General features: G+C 34.8%; 2 protein-coding genes and 1 long non-coding RNA gene across 3 annotated transcripts; 2 read left to right on the top strand and 1 right to left on the bottom strand.

The window, feature by feature from the left end:
- Positions 1-1,461: 1,461 nt before the first annotated feature.
- Positions 1,462-2,727, bottom strand: LOC136824248 (trimethylamine monooxygenase-like). Its single transcript, XM_067080421.1, has one exon. The coding sequence runs from the start codon at positions 2,620-2,622 to the stop codon at positions 1,462-1,464; it is 1,161 nt and encodes a 386-aa protein (XP_066936522.1). The 5' UTR covers positions 2,623-2,727.
- Positions 2,728-3,722: 995 nt separating this feature from the next.
- On the top strand, positions 3,723-6,689 carry LOC136823902 (uncharacterized). The gene is made up of 3 exons (XR_010849082.1): positions 3,723-3,821; positions 5,458-5,719; positions 6,420-6,689. It is a non-coding gene; the product is annotated as an uncharacterized lncRNA (long non-coding RNA).
- Positions 6,690-7,199: 510 nt separating this feature from the next.
- LOC136823892 (acid-sensing ion channel 1-like) lies at positions 7,200-18,383 on the top strand. The gene is made up of 7 exons (XM_067080052.1): positions 7,200-7,337; positions 8,428-8,606; positions 8,792-8,957; positions 10,325-10,381; positions 10,883-11,051; positions 16,172-16,263; positions 17,820-18,383. Exons 1-7 carry the CDS (start codon positions 7,208-7,210, stop codon positions 17,993-17,995), a joined length of 969 nt encoding a protein of 322 aa, XP_066936153.1. The 5' UTR covers positions 7,200-7,207; the 3' UTR covers positions 17,996-18,383.
- The last annotated feature ends 300 nt before the right edge of the window (positions 18,384-18,683 follow it).

The raw sequence follows: 18,683 nt of genomic DNA, 5'->3' as shown, positions 1-18,683 counted from the left end.
ATTTATTGTGTTGTGTATTTTCGCTAAATGCTATATTTTCTGACTGATTTTTTTCATTTTTCTTTTCGCATTGCTAACTAACTTTCATCATCAGGTAGGTCCATTCAGCATGTTGCTTGTTGATTTCAAAATAATGTTTTTGTTTTTGCAACTTACGGAATAAAACTTTCTGTTTTTTTGTTTTTTTACAATCTTTTTATTTCTTCTTTATTTGTTTTAAATTACTTAGAAATAATATTCTTTAAAGAAAAGAAAAATTTATTTTAGTATGAAAGCCTAGTGGGAAAAGATACCATTGAAAGTTTCTTAATCTTCCTAATTTTGTTAAATATGTCTGCACCATCATTGACGAATAAATGGGTTGTTGAAATCGCTGGTTACTCCTTACATTTTGCATCGTTGATAACTCGGGAAAACAAGGGCTATTTTGTAGAATCATTTCTTCGGCATCTCTTTATCTTCCATCCATGAAAGTTTAGGAGCTTTTCCGGTAGTTCCGGTGAATACAGATGTAAATTGGTGTTCTCTATATGTCAAGGGATCAGCAACTAGATTCTTGAAGTTCTGGAGTTGATAATCGCTCATGTGGTCGAACTTGTCAGTTGGGTAATTCAAATCCTAGAAGGGGAAACAAAAGAACAAACTTGAAAACATTAAAATGTGCAATTTAACACTGTGTAAATACTGTATTGAAGAAATCAAAATATTACTCTCGGTACCTAATAGCCGGGGGGTTGATATAAGCGGAGGGGGGAGGAAAAAATCTCAAAACTTAATAATAGTAGAGGCCACTATGTCTTCCCGTGTGCAGTAGCTTGTGCAAAGGGATTTAATGATTGAATATTGTTCCTTGAATGTAGAAGATCAAAATTTGAGAGGTGGGGCCGGGTGTGACCACCCGTTGCCATGGAAACTGACGTCATTGGTTACTATGGCAACCAAAATAAAAAGTCGTCAAAATTGAAAATTTTTTGTTTCATTCGAAAGAGCATGAAAAACTGATAAAGAAAAAGGTCACAACCTATATCTGAAAATGAATATATTAGGAGATATAAAGGAAATAAGGCAAAATGACGTCATAAAACGATGACGTCATCGTTTTTTTGGAAAGAATACCTTCCAGTGAGCAAAAAATATTATTACGAAAAAGTCTGAAAATCCTTTTTAAGAAGCTTTTTCGCGACATAGTGGCCCCTACTATAAGCGGTGGGGGGTTAGAATGACAATGTCCTAGGTGGAAGATTTTCGAGAAATTGAAATTGATTAGCTCTTAGGTACTCGAGAGTATAGAGATACATACTTAGTAGTGCGAATCAAATTCAACGTCTCCTTCAGATATAATCGAAAGATTCTAGTCTGTTTCCCATTCTTACCACATTGTTCAAAGACCTACTACCTAAGCCGTAGACCAGTAATGAGGAAACCCGTCTCTTTCCAGCACTATAAGAATTTTTGGTACCTTTATGAAATGATATCTTTCATATAATCCACCAGAAATTTGATTCTTCCAATCAAACCTTCCTTTTTATTCACTTCAACCAAATGTTGTTGCCAAACATCTATATCATTCTTAATTTCTTGAACACCTGGCAATTTCAATTTACCAAGGATGTGTTCTTTTAAGAACCAGGCTTGGCAATCGTACATTGGAAAAGAAAAAATAGCTTGCATTCCCATGTACCCAACTCTCGGATTATGAGGTAATAAAACACATTTGTAGAGGTTGTCAGGGAAGAATGTGTTTGGTGGACCATTGAATCTTAAAGATTGCTCGAGAAAAGGATAACGAAATTGATAACCTGTACAGAAGATTATTTGACTAACTTCGTGTTTAGAGCCATCCTTAAATGTGCATTGTCTTCCTGAAATGTTGATCAGCTCGGAAACAGGTTGGACAGTATTAGGATAATTAATTGGGATTTTTATTGAACCCCGATTCGATAACAATGTTTTCCCACCAATATATTTATGCTGACTTAATGCAATATCGATACCACTCAATCCTGAACCTATGAGTAGAATTGGCAAATTGTCACCAGATCTGAGCTCGTCCATGCGTCGTAACTCATGTGAATGGAAAACACGTCCAGGAAAAGTTTCAATACCGGGTAATTGTGGGATATTTGGTGTTGTGAATCTACCACTGGCAACGATTATGTAATCGAAAATCTCTTCGTTGATCTCATTAGTTACCAGATCCTCATAGTTCACTTTGAACTGGTCTTTGTTTAAACTTTTAACATCTCGCACCAGAGTTGAGCTTTTCACAAACCGATCTATGTTATATTTTGCAGCTCTTCCCATGAGGTATTCAAGCACCGATTCCCGACGGATATAGGAAGGAATTGCTTTTCCAAAATGTTCATCGAACGTGTAATCGTAAAATTCTTTCAACTCTTTTGGACTATTTGAAAATAAGCCTTCGTACATTGAATTTGATATTGGCACACCGTGCTCATCGACTCCAGAGTGCCAAGTGAAGTTCCATTGTCCTCCTAACTTAGCTTGCTTTTCAAAACATACGATCTCTGGTATAGCTTCTCCCTCGAGTTCTGCTTTCGAAAAAGCGACCATTGCTGACATAGCACATGGTCCTCCTCCAATGATTGCAACCCTGCTCATCGTTTAAATTTCTTCCAAAAATATTTCAGCTTTCCCCGACAACTACGTATCACATCTGATTTCTCCTCTATTTCTACTTTTAAACATTATACCTCTTTCTGATATTTCTCAATTACAGTTGCTTTTTTTCATGTTTTATTAAGGGTAGGTTGTTGTTGAACTTCTCTTGTTAATATTGAATTATTTATATAAGAGTCTGTCAGCTCTGTGTGAATTTCTTTATTGACTTTATTCTTTTAGACGACAAAAACAAAAGGAAAACTGATAAATGATGATAAATAATGTTGTTACGCTACGCCCACAAAATATCCCTCGCTTGGAAATTGCTTAAAACAAGTGAGAAGATTGCAGAATTGGCGTTTTTACCATGATGTGATTATCTTAACACCAAGCTCCAATATGGCTTCTTCACTTTTTGGTTTCTTATTATGGTACGACTTTGTCTGTTATAAGCTCTCTTATTTTTTGGACTTGAAAAGTTCCAATACCTCCAATGTACAGCGACTAGGAAAAGCTAACTTCCTTGGGGAATTTCAATATTATTTTCTATTCATACTTCAGTTCTTTTTACATAAGTGTTTCCGTTTCATATCAGACACTTATTTCATATCAGGACAGTGTCTTGTTATTGTTGTATTATGCTGATATAATCAAAAAAATGTTCTTCTTTTCTTTTTTTTGACCAATCTTGCTCCACATCCGTGTCAATCCAATGTGAAAAAGCTTGTGAATTAAAAAATTGATGAGTAAGCAAACGATATCACTCTTATTTAAAAACAACCTTTAAGATTCCGATCAGGAGGCGTTTCCCACATTGACTCGAACACACTATGAGTGCAGCATCGAAAAAATGGGGACAGGAAACAATACACTGTGCTGTGCTAGGAAGATTTTATATTGTAAGATTTTTATACTAATAGAATTCCAGGTTTTTGTAAGTAAAAATGAAGTCTAAAGTTTTCTTTATAAAACAGACAGATTCGGCTGTTTTTATTGATTTTAGTGACATGGAATCTATACTGCACCCTGTAGTGAGGAATAAAAATGAAAACAAAATTATAAAAAGGATCTTTATTTTTTCATAATTTTAGGATAAAGGACTTCAAAAAGACGGAGTAATGAATACTGAAGAAAGTATAACTTGATTATCACTCTGCTGATGGTAATTCAAGACCTTTGAGAGATATCAACTATTCAAGGTAGGTACAAATTTCTCCTAGGTGTAAATTAAAACATTTTGAGGGATACATAACTAGTAAAATTTTTCAAATTCGTAGTGTTTGATTATTTTCCTTTCTTAAAAGTTGGCTGGGAATAGTTTTTGCTGGCTTTTTTACAGACCCTTATCTTATTTCAGTATTCAAATTCAGGCATTTGTTGGAGACTACTAAGGTAATTTGATCCATTATGATAACTTAGAACTTGTTTAAACAAACGTCATTCAAATTGTCTCCATTATGCAATGGCTAGTGAATTCGGAAGGAAGCCCCTTAAAAGTCGGTATTTTATGCTTCCTCGATTTCACTTTAAAGGTCGAGACACTACACGTTTTTTTATAAGAATAAACTATATAAGAGCATAAGGCTTCGATGGCCAAAATATTAAGAACAAGTTAAGAACATTTTAAGGCTTTGGGGACTCTAAAACGCCCAATTTCTTAGGAAAATGAATAACAATACTCAAAAAATTGTGCAAATAAGAACATGTTAAGAATATTTTTAGGCCTAAGACTAAAAGAGTTAAGAACATCCTCAGGCTTTAAAAATGTTGGATGTTTTTATAAAAAAATGCGTATTTAGCACCTCCCTCCCCCCTGGGTTCAGAATATATAATGCTTTCTTTCTCTGGAACTATAAAATTTCTTTTTTTTTTAATTGAATATTCTTACAGGATAACGCAGACAGTTACAAATAACTGATATTATTATATACCTGTAGGCAAAAACAGCCATTGAATAATTCATGATATACCATGGCTATTATACCACGGTAGAATTTTTTTCAAATTTTGCTTTCAAAGTTTGATTTTTTTGTCGCTCTTGTTGTTATCAAAGAAATTCATTAAAACAAATCTATTGTCAACAGTTGTCAATTTCAAGAACAGATTTTATGACTCAAAGTAATTAAGAAAATCATTTAAAAAGAAAACATTCGAACGTTCGATTATGGGAGTGTTTTAAGTGAAACGTTTGACTATTGACATAATCAATATGATTTGTTTTTGCCTCTAGGTATATAATAAAACATATATTCAATAGGTTTTCGTTGGTTATTGGATTTATCAACCCTCGGTGATGTATATTCAACTCGGCTTCGCCTCGTTGAATATTACATCACCCCGGGTTAATAAATCTCAATAACCAACTTTTACCCATTGAATATCTGCTTATTACTATATTGGTCCTGACTTAAAAATAAACTAATAAATTTATAATAATGAATTATTTTAGTGTCCCTTCAAAATAATTGGCTGCTTGATATTATGAAATGAAGATAGCAAAGACTGAACTATAAAATATCGTTTGCAAATACTTTGTTACCAACGTTATACGAAAATCTAAGGTAGATTAAGAGAGATCGCTAAGATTAGAATTTAAATTCTTTATTCCTCGGGAAAACGGAAAACCGAAACAGAAAAAATACAGTTGACTCTCTCTAATTCGATCTTCAAGAGAATAAAAATTTCATTCGAATTAAAGAAAGATTTGAATAACGAGAGTAATTAAAACCACTTTCCAGCTGAAGGGACCATCATTTTAGTTCGAATTACAGAAAAATCGAATTAGAGAGAGTTGACTGTAGCAAAATCTAACCTCTCCTCTTTCCTTTTTTTCAGATCCACCGAAGACCAATCGATCGCTTGTGAAGACAATGGAACAAAAATGTAACAGAAAGTGCAAATCAAGTATCAAAGCGAAATGGAAAGAATTATACACCACCTGTTCTTTCGATGGTTTTCATTACATTTTTGAAGAACGTGGTTTTTTACGATTCTTTTGGGTCACAGTCATCCTGTCGGCAGTTTTTCTAGCTATCCTGTTATTCTACAATGTGATGGAACAGTTTTTCCAACACGAAGTTACGACAAATCTATTAAGGTAAGCTATTGAAAGATATAATTGGAATAGAAAAGATAGTCAGCCCCAGCCTTGCCATTGAAATTTCAGGCCCCCTAAACATATCAGGTCCCCCAAATATTTGGCTGCATTTTAGCTCCCACTTTTCGTTTGCATTTTTTTGGGTGTAACCCAAAAATTCAGGGGGTTGACACTATATAGTATATGTATTTTGTTCGGGAAACCGTAAGTTTAACTGGAGTTTTAGTAGTTAAGCCCATTCTGAGCTCTACATTTTATAGAACTGGTTTTCAGTGGTCCTGGACTTTTTTGGGACTATCCAATGCAATGGATCATGCCCATCAGGCCAGGGGGGGTCATCGTACTCCAAGTTAAAGATTCGAATTGACATTAGGCTCTTCCAGAAAATATCCGTACATGGGGGTGGATATAGTGTTCGGGGGGAGTGGTCGCGAAAAATCTACAAATTTAGCTTGTCCAGGGGTAAACTTGCTCTGTTTGAGGGTAATTTTGAATGTCCGGGGGATCGAAAGTCTACCCCAATGTCTTGGGAGTAAATTACCAAAAAAAATCCTCCATCCCCTATATTCAAATTTTTTCTGGTAAATCCCATTCGCAGATTATCCACGGGTAAAAATGTCTAGCACCATTACTTTTTCATTATAGAGTACGGGTTTGAGGTGAATTTTCACTAAAATCAATTTAAAAATTCTCATCATAGACAATCATCTGAAGAGGATTTGCATTTCCCAACAATCACTATATGCAACTTGAACTCTGTATGGAAGGAAAAAGTTGAGCAGAATAATTATAACCTATCGACGGATGAGATTGTGAAGTTTTATCAAGATATGAGAAATGGTCTTTTTAATCCAGATAATCTGAAAGTTTTGATGACATTTGAAGCCAATGGAGTACACGAATTTGGAGATATTGTAAAGTTGTTTGAATTAAATATGACCGATATGGCTCGTGATCATATTTTGGATGACATCGCTCCAGGTAAAACTCTAAATCTCTAGATCCACAACAGGGACGGGTAACTAGTTATCGTGCTTTTACACTACATCCGAATCGACTTAAGTACTACATGGAAAATGCGGGATTTTACCTACCGGTTGATATTGCATGTGAAAACTGTGTTTCAGATTTTCAAGAAGAAAGTGATGATGCATAAAGTATAATTTGGTAGGTATTGTTAGCGAGAGAGAAATCTATATCATTGTTAGCCCATTCCTCTCATATATCGCTTTTACATGGATTTACCTTACCTTACCGGGTCGAGCGAGCACGGCATCTGATGACTTGATCTTTCCACCGTGTTCGATCTCTCATTAGCGCCGGGAGGTCTTCTTTTAAGCAGCCTAGATCAGGATATGTTTTGCTGGTCTACCACGTACGTTTTGAAACCGTGATTTGTTTACCAAAGGACAAGATCGCTAGCCAGCTCCATGGATTTAGCAATTTTCAAAATGAATTCCCTTCTTGTTCTTAACAGGTAGAAGTTGCATGTTTGACGGCGAGCCTTGTGACCCTGGTGATTTCTTAGAAGTGGTATCTGCACATTACGGTCTTTGTTATCAATACAACTCAATCTATCTTGACAAAGAACCGTTTAAAGTATCCAGAGGTGGAGAAGGTATTATAGGTTCAAAGAGGCCCCCCATCGGTAAGTCCGATCATGATATCACGCAACTTTTTGTCTTCAATCATGATCGTGAAAATTTAGATAATCACGCATCCCTTTGAATCACGACTCAAAAAAATCGAATCAAAATTCCAAATCTAGCAATCACGCTAGAAAAAAGTACCTATCATGTCATCACGAAAACCGCTTGGGGGACTCACCAAAATCTGGTCACGATGAATGTGTACTCTTCTTTTCCGTGGAAACCATTCTCAAGGAAATGAGTTTAACATGGTTTCCATACGAAAGCAAAAGAGATTGGATTCCTTCTTTTGAAGAGATCCTAAAAAGTTTTGGTTTACTGCTAAAGAGAAATATCGCAAATTCAGTCTGATTTACTTGAGAAATTAGTAGAAAGTCGTTTACTATATTTTGACGTTTTTATCCAGATTTAAAGTCTATTCAAGAAAAGTGTGCTCTCTTTTTCTTGGGAAACTCTTCACAAAAATTTTTTTTGATTCCTATGAGAGATTGGTTTCCAAATGAAAGTCATACTGAACCATTGAGTTTAGCAGTAGAAACTTTTGGATGGGAAATGAAGCTACTTAATTTCTCATACAAAAAGCCCACGCGTGGTTTTTACACAAACGCTGGATTGAAAGTAAAATCTCTCGCTAAATTCCAAAAAATGCAGTCCTCAAAAACAAGGGAACCCCTAGATACATTCCGTCGTCATGATTGCGGCGTTTTCTAGGCGCGTTCTAGGCGCGTTCTAGATGGGAAATAAATGGCTTCACTTTTTCTTGCCTGGGAAAGGTAGAGATTCTACTCTAACCCTTCGGGCTTTAAACTCAACGTAGGAACAGACTTTCACTAGATCGAGTTTAAGTATTTTCATCAAGATCTTGAAAATATTTTTGAATGGGCGTTTTTAATCTTTTTAATTTCAGAGATTCAGCTGAAACTAAAATGTCACCAAAGAAATCAAAACGATTTAGGCCAAACTTTGTTTTCCCAAACTTGTCGAAGCTAAATTTTTCACGTTCATTGTTAGTTGCTTTTTGATATCTAAACCAACAAATGTTTACCATTTTTTATTCAGGTGCTGGACTTCGTTTGTACATGGCTATTCCAGAGGATGAATTTCTGGTCAGTCGCGTTCCTTTCAATGGCCTACAAATCTTTGTACATCCTTATGGGGAACCTTTCGAATCTGCTATCGCCAAAAGGGTTGCTATTAGCCCTGGAACAATGCAATTTATCCATGTTGAATACCGAAAGGTAAACTTTGAAAAGTTTGAAAGTTTGAAAAATCTCTACGATTAACCTATGAACTTTATGTTTTAATATTATCTTTTTGGTTTATATTCAGTAATATATCCTACGCTCTAGTCAAACTTCTTAACAATACATATGTTCAAAGGTTCTTGGTATAGCCTGGTATAAGGTATTTTCATTTTCTTTAGTCGGAACTATTGGAAGACCCTTATCCATCAAAGTGTTCTACAAAGGAGTACGATCTAGTCAAGAAATTTGTTCCTTACTCACAATCAATGTGTTCTATGGATTGTTTGATGAAAGAAATGCTCCAAGATTGTGGTTGTATCCCTGCAGAATTCGCACATCATTATGGTAAAAAATTATTTTCAACCATCACAATATGCTAGTTCCATTAAAAACCATACCTTTTCAAATCAAAAAAAAGTTATTGAAATGTGTCGATACCCCTGGAAAATGGCGAAATTTGCTAAAATACCCTTGGAAAAAATCTTTTCATACTTAAAAAGAGGATGGACGAACTGAAATCAATCTTTTACCCTGTGGACATTTTGGAATACATTTTACTCCCTTGGAAAAATGAAAAAGGCCCCCCCAGGAAATTTTTTCTCGGATTATTACCCTCTGGAAATGTTCGTCCACACCATGAACATATAAACGACTGGACATCCATCTCCTTTGTCTTTTTGTAGAAAGGGCTGCTAGCTTCGTTGCCGCCTCGTTAAAAGCATAAAATGAAACAATAGATTTTGATGATATACCACTTAGGAATACCTTGCTAACAACGTCAAAACTTTGACAAAAGTCTCTGTTGTTCTACTCTTCTCAAGTCTTTTATCTATATCATAAAAAAGATAACAGAGGCAAAATCATCGTCAGCTTGTCAAAACTCCGACTAATTTATCTAATTTTTGACTTAAAGTGTCTAATAATTTTAGAGAGTGTCACATTCTAATTTCGATATTCTTATTACACAGGCTCTCAACTTTGGCAAGCTATTTTTTTCAAGTCATAAAAAAAATTATTGGAGTGACAAAAGGGATTCAAAAGTATACACGCAGTTGAAATTCTGCATTTCAAAGTTGAAAATATTGATAAAATATATTACAAACTTGTAAAAAAATTCGAAAATAATTTCTTTGTACATTAAGAGTAATGTTCAAGCTCTATCAATCCTTTTACCTAAATAATTCGAAGAAATAAAATTATGACGGAATATTGTCGGATTTTTCATACCAATTTTGAAATACAGGCGGCAACGAAGCTCGCTTCAAAGAGACAACAAAAGATAGATGTCCAGTTGTTTATATGTTCATGTCCACACCTAGTCTAGCAAGCTAGACGACTAATTCAGACATAGTAGAAATAAAGCAAAAAGTAATAGAGGGACCAATTTTAGTTTATACAAACTAAATCCCGTAACAATAATCGTATTATCATATAACTCCTATACTACTGTATTATACGCATTATAAACTACTCCAGTCTAGTCCACACCCCCCTGTATCGATATAAAATGGAATCGCCCAATATGCTAGTTTTTTTTTTAGGTCTTTTAGACAGTTTATAAAAAAGTCATTGTTGGACTTAAGGATTTTTATCTATAATTGATTTACTTACTCTTTAGGGTAACTCATAGAGTAATTTTAGCGAATTAGTGAATTTAAACTCTTGACTTTATGAAATCATCATCCAAATCTTTACTCTATCGATTTTTATAGATGGCGGAAGTAAACCATGTCGTTTTCGTCAAATTGAATGTATTGGACCCAAGCTTGGTATGTATATAATGAACTCATTTGAAAACAAAACTTTTGATTTCATTGTTAGATAAATCTCCTTTTTGTGAAGAATAGTAAACTATGGCTGTGAAAATACTGATTTAAAGGCTCTTTTTGTGAAGAAGTAAGCATTTTGATAGGCTACGTCATATTTTTCTTCGTTTCGAGCGTAAAACTCCTACTCTTCGGGATATGCGCACTGCTCTTGTTTTGAATGTTGAATTTCTCCGGATATATCGCATGCGCACTGAGGTTTTAATGAAACAATAGAGAGTTTCGAGACCTAAGCCAATCATAACTGTGTTTTAAACACTCTTTTATTTCAAATCTCTATTGAATGATTGATAAACTTCTTTTGTTAAAAACTTCTATTATGTTTAAACCTATTGATAGGCGAATTCCCGGTGGGGGTCACTAGTGGCCGCCCATAGCAGTGCCTATAGACCAAGAGTAAGGCCTAAAAGCCTAATTTGCGAAGTTTTGGTGTTTTCGTTTCAGCGAATGCTGATAACTTGGTGCATAGATGCAGGCGTGATTGTCCAAAAGAATGTACCAGCATCCAGTATGGAATATCTGTTGGCCAGACCAACATGGGGAATTCAAAAATCATTAGTAAACTTTCTAAAAAGTATAATTGGACCCACGATGAAGCTCGTCACTTTATGAGGTACATCTCAGTAGCGTAGGCAAGGGGCACAAAATTTGTGTAGGAGAGCAGATTTTTATGCCACAGTAATATCTTTTTTATATTATAAATAGATAATTGCAGTGTCATAAAAATCTGCTCTCCTACACAAATTTTGCGCCCCTTCTGCCCACGCTGCTGCATCTTCAAACTATGACGACTCACACATAATCTACGGCGCGAGTTTGTTTACAACCAATGGGGACTAATGTTTTTGTTTCTGTAATTTCTAATCGATTCTATGTCGTAATCTCTATAGCAATCTCTATAGCTATATAGAGGCTATAGCGAATGGCAATGTAATTTAGCTCCTTTTTACCTAAAATCGTAAAAAAAATTATAGGCTGAATTTCAAAAATAAAAATTTTATTTATTTTATTTATTCTTTATTTAAAGTTGGGTAATAAAAATAGATTTACATAAAGTAACTCTAATAAAGTCCAACTATTATAATTTCAAAAAATAAAAAACAATTTAAAAACAAAATTAAGATAATTTATGTACAAGCCTTACATGTGCAGATTGGTGTAATAGATGTTAGAGCGTTTTTAAAAGAGACTAAAGAGTTCTCATTTTTAATTGATGAGGGTAATTTATTCCAAGTGGATACAGCTCTAAAATCGAATGTGTTTACACCAAAAGCTGTGTTATATCGTTTGTATAATGGCAAAGCTAGGGATTGACCGTTACGGAGCTGATAGACTGATTGTCTAATTGTGAAAATTTCATGCATAATCTTTGGACCAAGATTATGAATAGATTTGAAGACTTCACAAAGAAGGAGTTTTAAATTACGAGAATGTATGGTTTGAGTATTACAATCAGTCAAGAGAGCTTCGTAATCCAACCCACTATTGGACATAACTCGAAGTGCCCTATGGTGGCATTTCTCAATCATGTTGCTAGCCCCTTTTCCACAGAACATCCAAATAAGTGGGCAGTAATTAAAAGGTGATAGAATATAAGCATTGACGAGAAATTTTGTTTGTTCATCAGTCAGGAATTTTCTCAGTCGTCTCAGTGCTCTAAGTTTTTGATTAGATAGTTTACAAAGTTCAGTGACGTATGGCATGAAGGAAAGGTTGATATCTACCTGAACACCCAGTAGTTTAACAACCTCCACACTGTCAATCTTTATGTTATTTATGCACAAAGACGAACTGGCATTGGTAATTCCTGGATAGATCAACTGAAATTTAGAGGGGTTAGCAACTAAGGAGTTATGTTTGATCCAGTCTAAGACTATGGTCAATTTATAAATAAGATTAGAATTTACATCATCAATAGTGGGTCCAAAGGAAGATAAAGTGTTGTCATCTGCAAAATTTGAGATTTCCTTAACAATATAAAATAGGTCATTAATAAATACATTAAAAAGTAGCGGGCCAAGGATAGAGCCTTGGGGAACACCTAAGAATACATCAAGCCAAGGGCTTAAGTGTGAGCCTATACGGACTCTGTGCTTTCTATTGCTGAGATAGCTATGCATTAATTTTATACTTTTTTCCCCAAGACCGTAAGCTGATAATTTAGCCAGCAAAAGGTCATGGGGAAGGCAATCGAAGGCCTTTGACAGATCGATCAATACAGCTCCCACTTTTTGTTTATCTCCTAGAGCACTCTGCCAACCTCTGATCAAATTCAGAATCGTATGCTGAGTGCTGTGGCCTTTTCGAAATCCACATAATAATTTGGAGAAGGATGGTTCAAGAAAAGTAGTAAGTTGGTTTGTTAGGAGACGCTCAAAAATTTTTGATATCACAGGGAGAAGACTTATGGGTCTGTAATTGGTCTTGTCTGTCAGAGCACCTTTTTTGAAAGTAGGAATAATGTCAGCTAGTTTCAACCTATCCGGAAAAGTTCCAGATATTAAGGATTCGTTGAAACAAGAAGTCAAGAATGGAGTACACGAAGCTGCAGCAATTTTAAGCACACGAGTCGGTATATTCCCACTGACAGATTTTGAGCTGTTCAAACTTAAGATGGCTTTAAAAACATCTTGTTCTCCAACCTGACTGAAGTCAAAAACCACCCCAGAACTCTTGTTAGATCTTATTTCTTTAATACTGGGATGATCTTCAAATTTAGTTTTCAGAGAATCATCAGAGTTCAGAGGTGATTCGCCATTCTCCCAGCTTGGAATTTCAAGACTATCGGTGATCCTATTAAAATAAGAATTGAATATATCAGCTACCTCCACGTCAGATGTATGCAAAGTTTCTTTTTCCAGCAATTGAATTCTACTTTCAGAAGCACAAGATTTATTAGAAAACAGGGGCTTTACAGCATCCCAGAAATGTTTTGGTTTGCGTGTAGTGCTACTGAAATACGTTTTCTTTGCCTTCTTATTTAACTTTACAACCAAATTTCTTTGTCGCCTATAGTTAACTCCATCTTCAGGTTTGTTAGATTTTATTGCCAAGGCTTTAAGATGTGATCGCTTCATTATAGCTTTCCTGAGTTCTTTGGAAACATGGGGTTTATTATTGGCTCTAAGATATTTAGTTTTAAGAGGTGCATGCCTATTTAAAATATTAGTAAAGATATTCTCAAATTCATTATAATTTCCTAAAATATTATTGGCCATACAATAGTCTAACTCATATAAAAAATGGTTCTCATTGAAATTTCTATAATCACGATATTTAATAATCTTTGGAGATAATTTGACATATTTGATCTTGAGCATTGAGTATATCAGATGATGGAAGTCACTCAACCCTGTTTCCACTGTTCCTTTATGTTTGATAATTTTTGGTGTGTTTGTTATTATGAGATCAATACATGACCCTGATATTGATTTAAAACAAGTTTTTGATTTAATGACGTTGATCATGTCGTTTAATTCAAGAAAATTCAAAACTTTTGGATCAGTGGGTTCAAGGTTGAAGTCACCTATAATAAAAATATTATCATAATCTACTTCATAAAAATGAATAGCTTCAGACAGTGTTTCAAAGAATATGTCTATACTAATCCTATCTGGCCGATAAATATTAAAAATGAGTATTTTTGTTTTCCTGAATCTAACCTCAATGGGTAAGATATGCAAAGATGGATCAAGCTTGAATTTAATTAGTTTACGTGCAGGGATATCAGATTTTACATAAGTCAGTAAGCCTCCACTATTGGATTTACAATCTAGACGAAAAGGGGGAAAGTGATAGCCCTGCCATTTGAATTGGGAGCTAGGAAAGGATTCGTCGATCTTTGTTTCAGCGATAGTAAATATATCAAAAGAGTTTTCAAGCAGAATTTTCAGGTCAGAGAACTTATTTCTGATAGAGTTAATATTCAAATAGCCCAATAATATATTCGAAGGATTTTTAGACTTGATATTGAAAATAACATTAACATCAATTTCTCTTCCCAAATTAGGAAGCTCAGCATCATCATTATCAGGTCGGTCAATCAAATTGCCATCAACATATCAACAGTTACCACACACAAACTTTTTAAGATTTTGAGCAAAGGTCGAGATACCTCCCCCGTTTAAGTGAAGCTTTTTTGATGCCAACATCTTTCGTGAAATGTTGTTGTGTTCAATAAAATGTAAATTGTACCTTTCACAGAAATTTCCAATGATTTTGTTCTTTTCTTTCACCAAGCTTTGAGAATTTATTCTATCTTCCCTTAAAAGCACCTCAGAGAATATGAGCTCGGTCGAAGGACTAGTTTCCGTGACAAGATTTCTTATAGTTTCCAGATTTTCTTTAGTTTGGCAACCAGACGTAATGTCGTTTGTACCAGCATGAACAATCAAAAATTTTGGTGACTTCTTCAAAAGAGGTTTCACAAAATCTATCATATCTTCCGTATCTGCACCAGGAAAGTTTTTAACACGAACCCTTGCTTGTTTAGACGATAATCCTTTCCCATCGATATTGTTCAACAAGCTATCTCCACACACTATAACTTCATTACACAAATTGGCGTTTTTTGCAGTTTCTGGTTTCTGTTTGAAAGAAACCTTTTTCTTAACAGTTGTCTTTTGCGAGTTAGCAGTTTTTGTTAAGAAATCATCCTTCATCTTTTGTCGAAAATCTTGAAATTTGATTTTCATAAGTGTAAAAGTCATTAGGCTGAGTTATAGAGATGTCATTATTGATACTGCTATCTAATGGTATTTCATTGATAATTTCGTTAATGTCTTTATCAACTTTTTCATGATCTTTATTCAAAACAGGAACATTTTCGATAGTGTTTTTTGAAAGAGAGAAACTTTTGATAAGTTGAGCGTTGTTATCGAGAGCGATTTTTAGATTTTCTTGAGAAGTGTTAAGCTGTTGTTGCAAAAGATTAATAACAGTGTCTTTCAGTTCAAGGGTGGAATCCATTTTTATGACTTTTTCATTCAGAGCACTCAAAGTTTCGGTCACATATATTTTAAAATCCACAAAGTCGGAGTAGTACATATCTTCCTCTCGCTCGTGTAAAATTGGAGTAGGAACTACAGCTTGCAGCAATGAAAACGTTACCTTTCCTGCTCTTGTAGATTGTTTGATGCATCCCATGGACTTTAGCTTGTTAATGGTAGTTTTGAAATCATCCCCATCCATTTTAAATCTCTCCCAGCAATCTTTTAGAAGAGTGTCAAAATCACAGCTCTTCTTTTTGTCTTTCCTCTCCTTGATCAGAGCGAGTAATGCATCTCTGTTATCAACAGCTTTATCATTAACTTCAGGAGGCTCAGTTATTGTTACATTATCCAGTTTATCAGTGACATTTTGAAGAGTTAATTTTTGCGAGAAACTAATTTTGGGAATTTTGTCGAAATTTAATCAATGACGATAACCTTTTCATAAATCAAGTCACGAACATCACTTGCCTTGTATTCAAACAATTATCACATGGTGATTATGTCTCTTGAGACATTAACATTAAATGATTTTTTTATCTATAGGAAGTAGTTTAAATGAAATCCGCTTGGAATTAATCACCATGGCAATCATTTCAAAACGAGGCTAATGATGTTTGTAACGTAATTTATGAAAAGCGGTTTATTCAACATAAAAATATATTTTCCCACTTGGTATAAGGTTTTGATGTACTTTCTGTGGTATTTCATTACGCATAGAGGATTTTTTACATTTCTGTTTTAGAGAGAATATCTTTGGTATCGATGTTTCATACACAGATGTTGTTTATATGATGGAATCATTATCTCCTGCTCAAAATTGGATATCGCTTCTCAGTAAGATTGTAATTCTGGCTGAAACTTCCGTTTTATAATTTATGATGACGGCTATTGGAGGAGTTGACAAGGTTATCAAGGTCTCCGATGAGAATCCAACAGATTTGCAATACCCTATCAGTTACATCAATATGCCTTCTTACCTGTCTTTAAAAATATAAATAAAAGTAATCACGGAAAAGGACGCGAAAAAAAAAGACATAAGTGTGAGAACAGAGTAATCAAACTCGTTAGAAAAAGTACCATTAGAAGTCATAAAAAATCAACCTGAATAAATGCAATCGAAATTCCAGAGACCTTCATAATTCCCCAAACAACATTACATTACTATGTCAAACTCCTATCACATAAATTTTACAATTACGTCAGAGTAGACTACGCTCGCCACCGAAGAGGTTTATTTGGAAAGGGTAATTATATTTTATTGTTCGCTTCTTTTTTAAAGATTTGCCAAGTTGGAAAAGTATGAATTTCTTTGTACATATTTTACCTACCCCAAATATTTGGGACGCTGAGTTTTAAACGAATGGTCAAGTTGAAACGAATGATAAATGTATCAAGGTCTGTTTTATTTACCCCCTGGTGACTTAACAAAAGAGACTTAACTCGATGTTACAATCCAATTATTGAAAGTTTGTATCGGCCTTTTTATAATGAGCGAGACATACGTTCTCTGATTACGCAATTTTCATATCAACATTTCCGAGGCATTTTGATGTAACTGCCTATTCTCAAATAAAAACATTGCCTATCCATTTTTATTTTTTAAACCTTCCAAAAACATACTCCCTGTTTCAACATAATGCTCGGACTTGATTTCTCATTTTTAATTGGTAAGTAAGTAAGTCTGCGACCGCAGTCGGAGGCGACACGAAGGCTCCTCTTTCGATAGCTATCTACCCAAAGGTAGGGGAGGGTGCCACTCTTTCTCCCTGGATTTCTTCACTTACCCTTGATCCTTTTCTTAATTGTTGAGCAACAAGCAGAGAGATCAAGTACAATTTTGAGAATCTTTGGTATGACCAGGTTGGGGGTGGAACCCACAACCTTGCAAACCGTAGCGGGATGCACTACCACTGCACTACAGCCAGATTTAAAAAAAAGGTGGGGGTTATAATCAAGGTCACAATATTTGAGAAAAAAGGGAAATTCCCGAGGAAGTTTTGAAACCACAATCGATTTGTAAGTGCTCTAAAGTAGGTTGGAAGGGTAGAGTTTTAACTCTGAATTTTAACGCCAGCCTTAAAACTTAGGATCTGAGGTTCAAAAATAGTCCAATAAGGCTCAGAATGTAACCTGGAAGTCTGCCGACCCCTCCCAAATTGAAATATTCAATTACATTAAAGAGATCAAAATCGACTTTCTCGCTGGAACTTTAAATCTTGAAAAACGTTAAAATAACCGGAATTCTCAATATATTTCAACAATGATTGTAGGTTGATAAGTGATTTAAGGTGGGGGGTGACCTTTTTTCAGGTGGGGGTTGGAGGGGTGCTGCCCACTATGGACGTGAACTAAACATAGACACCGTTTTAATGTATTTTCTTTCCTTATAGATGCTATTGGAGGTGGTTTGGGTCTTTGCATGGGTTGCAGTCTCATTACTTTCATTGAGTTCCTGGTGTTTGGCATCCAGTCTATATATTTGTATGTCACCAGTAAATGTAAGGGCGATTGTCAATCTCAAGTTGAGAATGATAATTCGGAAAAAGACATGAAAAATAAACTATGAAAAGTAATTATCATTTCAATGTTCAAGATGAAAGGTTAGATGATTATTTTTAAACGATAAATATGTAATTTGAAAATACTGATAAAACCTCAACGCTATTGAAAAGGTAAATAGCTAAGGGATAAAATGTGTATGTGAGGGTGAAAGTGTTAGAATAATCAGCGTCAAAGTACTAAATTCTCTCAAGTCCTTAAACATGTGGAAACATGTGGAAACAACTTTCAAGGGAATTCATCTAATTGTGCTGACATGTTTTCCGAACGGTAGAAGAAAAAGACATACTTTACTTGAACCGAATAAACTTATGGCCTTCTAAGCTGACTTTTAAGGCTTGGGGACACAAGAAGTTTTTTTCGTGTTGGTGCAACCATGCAACATGCTCCATCCCACCAACACAAGAAAAACATTGCGTGTCTCATGGTTTCTTTTTGAGAGAAATACCCAAAAGACACGCTGATTTGAGTCAATTTTGCTCCATTGTCCCAGGGACAAAAGTGTGATTTCACTTTTATTGGTACCTTATTGGTATTATATTTTGCGTGTTACAAAATTTCGCGGGTACTTAATTTCGGGGGTACTTAATTTTGCAATTTTGCAGGCCAAATTTCACGAAATTTAATACCGTTTGAATTAAAAAAAATACAAAATCGCGAAATGAAATACACGCCAAAAATTTTCAAAATAGGTC

Source organism: Clytia hemisphaerica, unplaced genomic scaffold (assembly GCF_902728285.1).
Source record: "Clytia hemisphaerica strain Z4C2 unplaced genomic scaffold, Clytia hemisphaerica genome assembly, whole genome shotgun sequence".
NCBI classification, from domain to species: Eukaryota; Metazoa; Cnidaria; class Hydrozoa; order Leptothecata; family Clytiidae; genus Clytia; species Clytia hemisphaerica.
Note: the sequence above shows the minus strand (reverse complement) of the source record. Positions and strands in the feature narration are given on the sequence as shown.

Excerpts from the sequence above, each read along its gene's own strand:
- LOC136823892 (XM_067080052.1), top strand. The coding sequence starts at position 7,208 with ATGTTTGACGGCGAGCCTTGTGACCCTGGTGATTTCTTAGAAGTGGTA. Across the intron at positions 7,338-8,427 it reads AGTATCCAGAGGTGGAGAAG|GTGCTGGACTTCGTTTGTAC; the intron begins GTATTATAGGTT and ends TTTTTTATTCAG. Across the intron at positions 8,958-10,324 it reads AGAATTCGCACATCATTATG|ATGGCGGAAGTAAACCATGT; the intron begins GTAAAAAATTAT and ends CGATTTTTATAG.
- LOC136824248 (XM_067080421.1), bottom strand. The coding sequence starts at position 2,622 with ATGAGCAGGGTTGCAATCATTGGAGGAGGACCATGTGCTATGTCAGCA.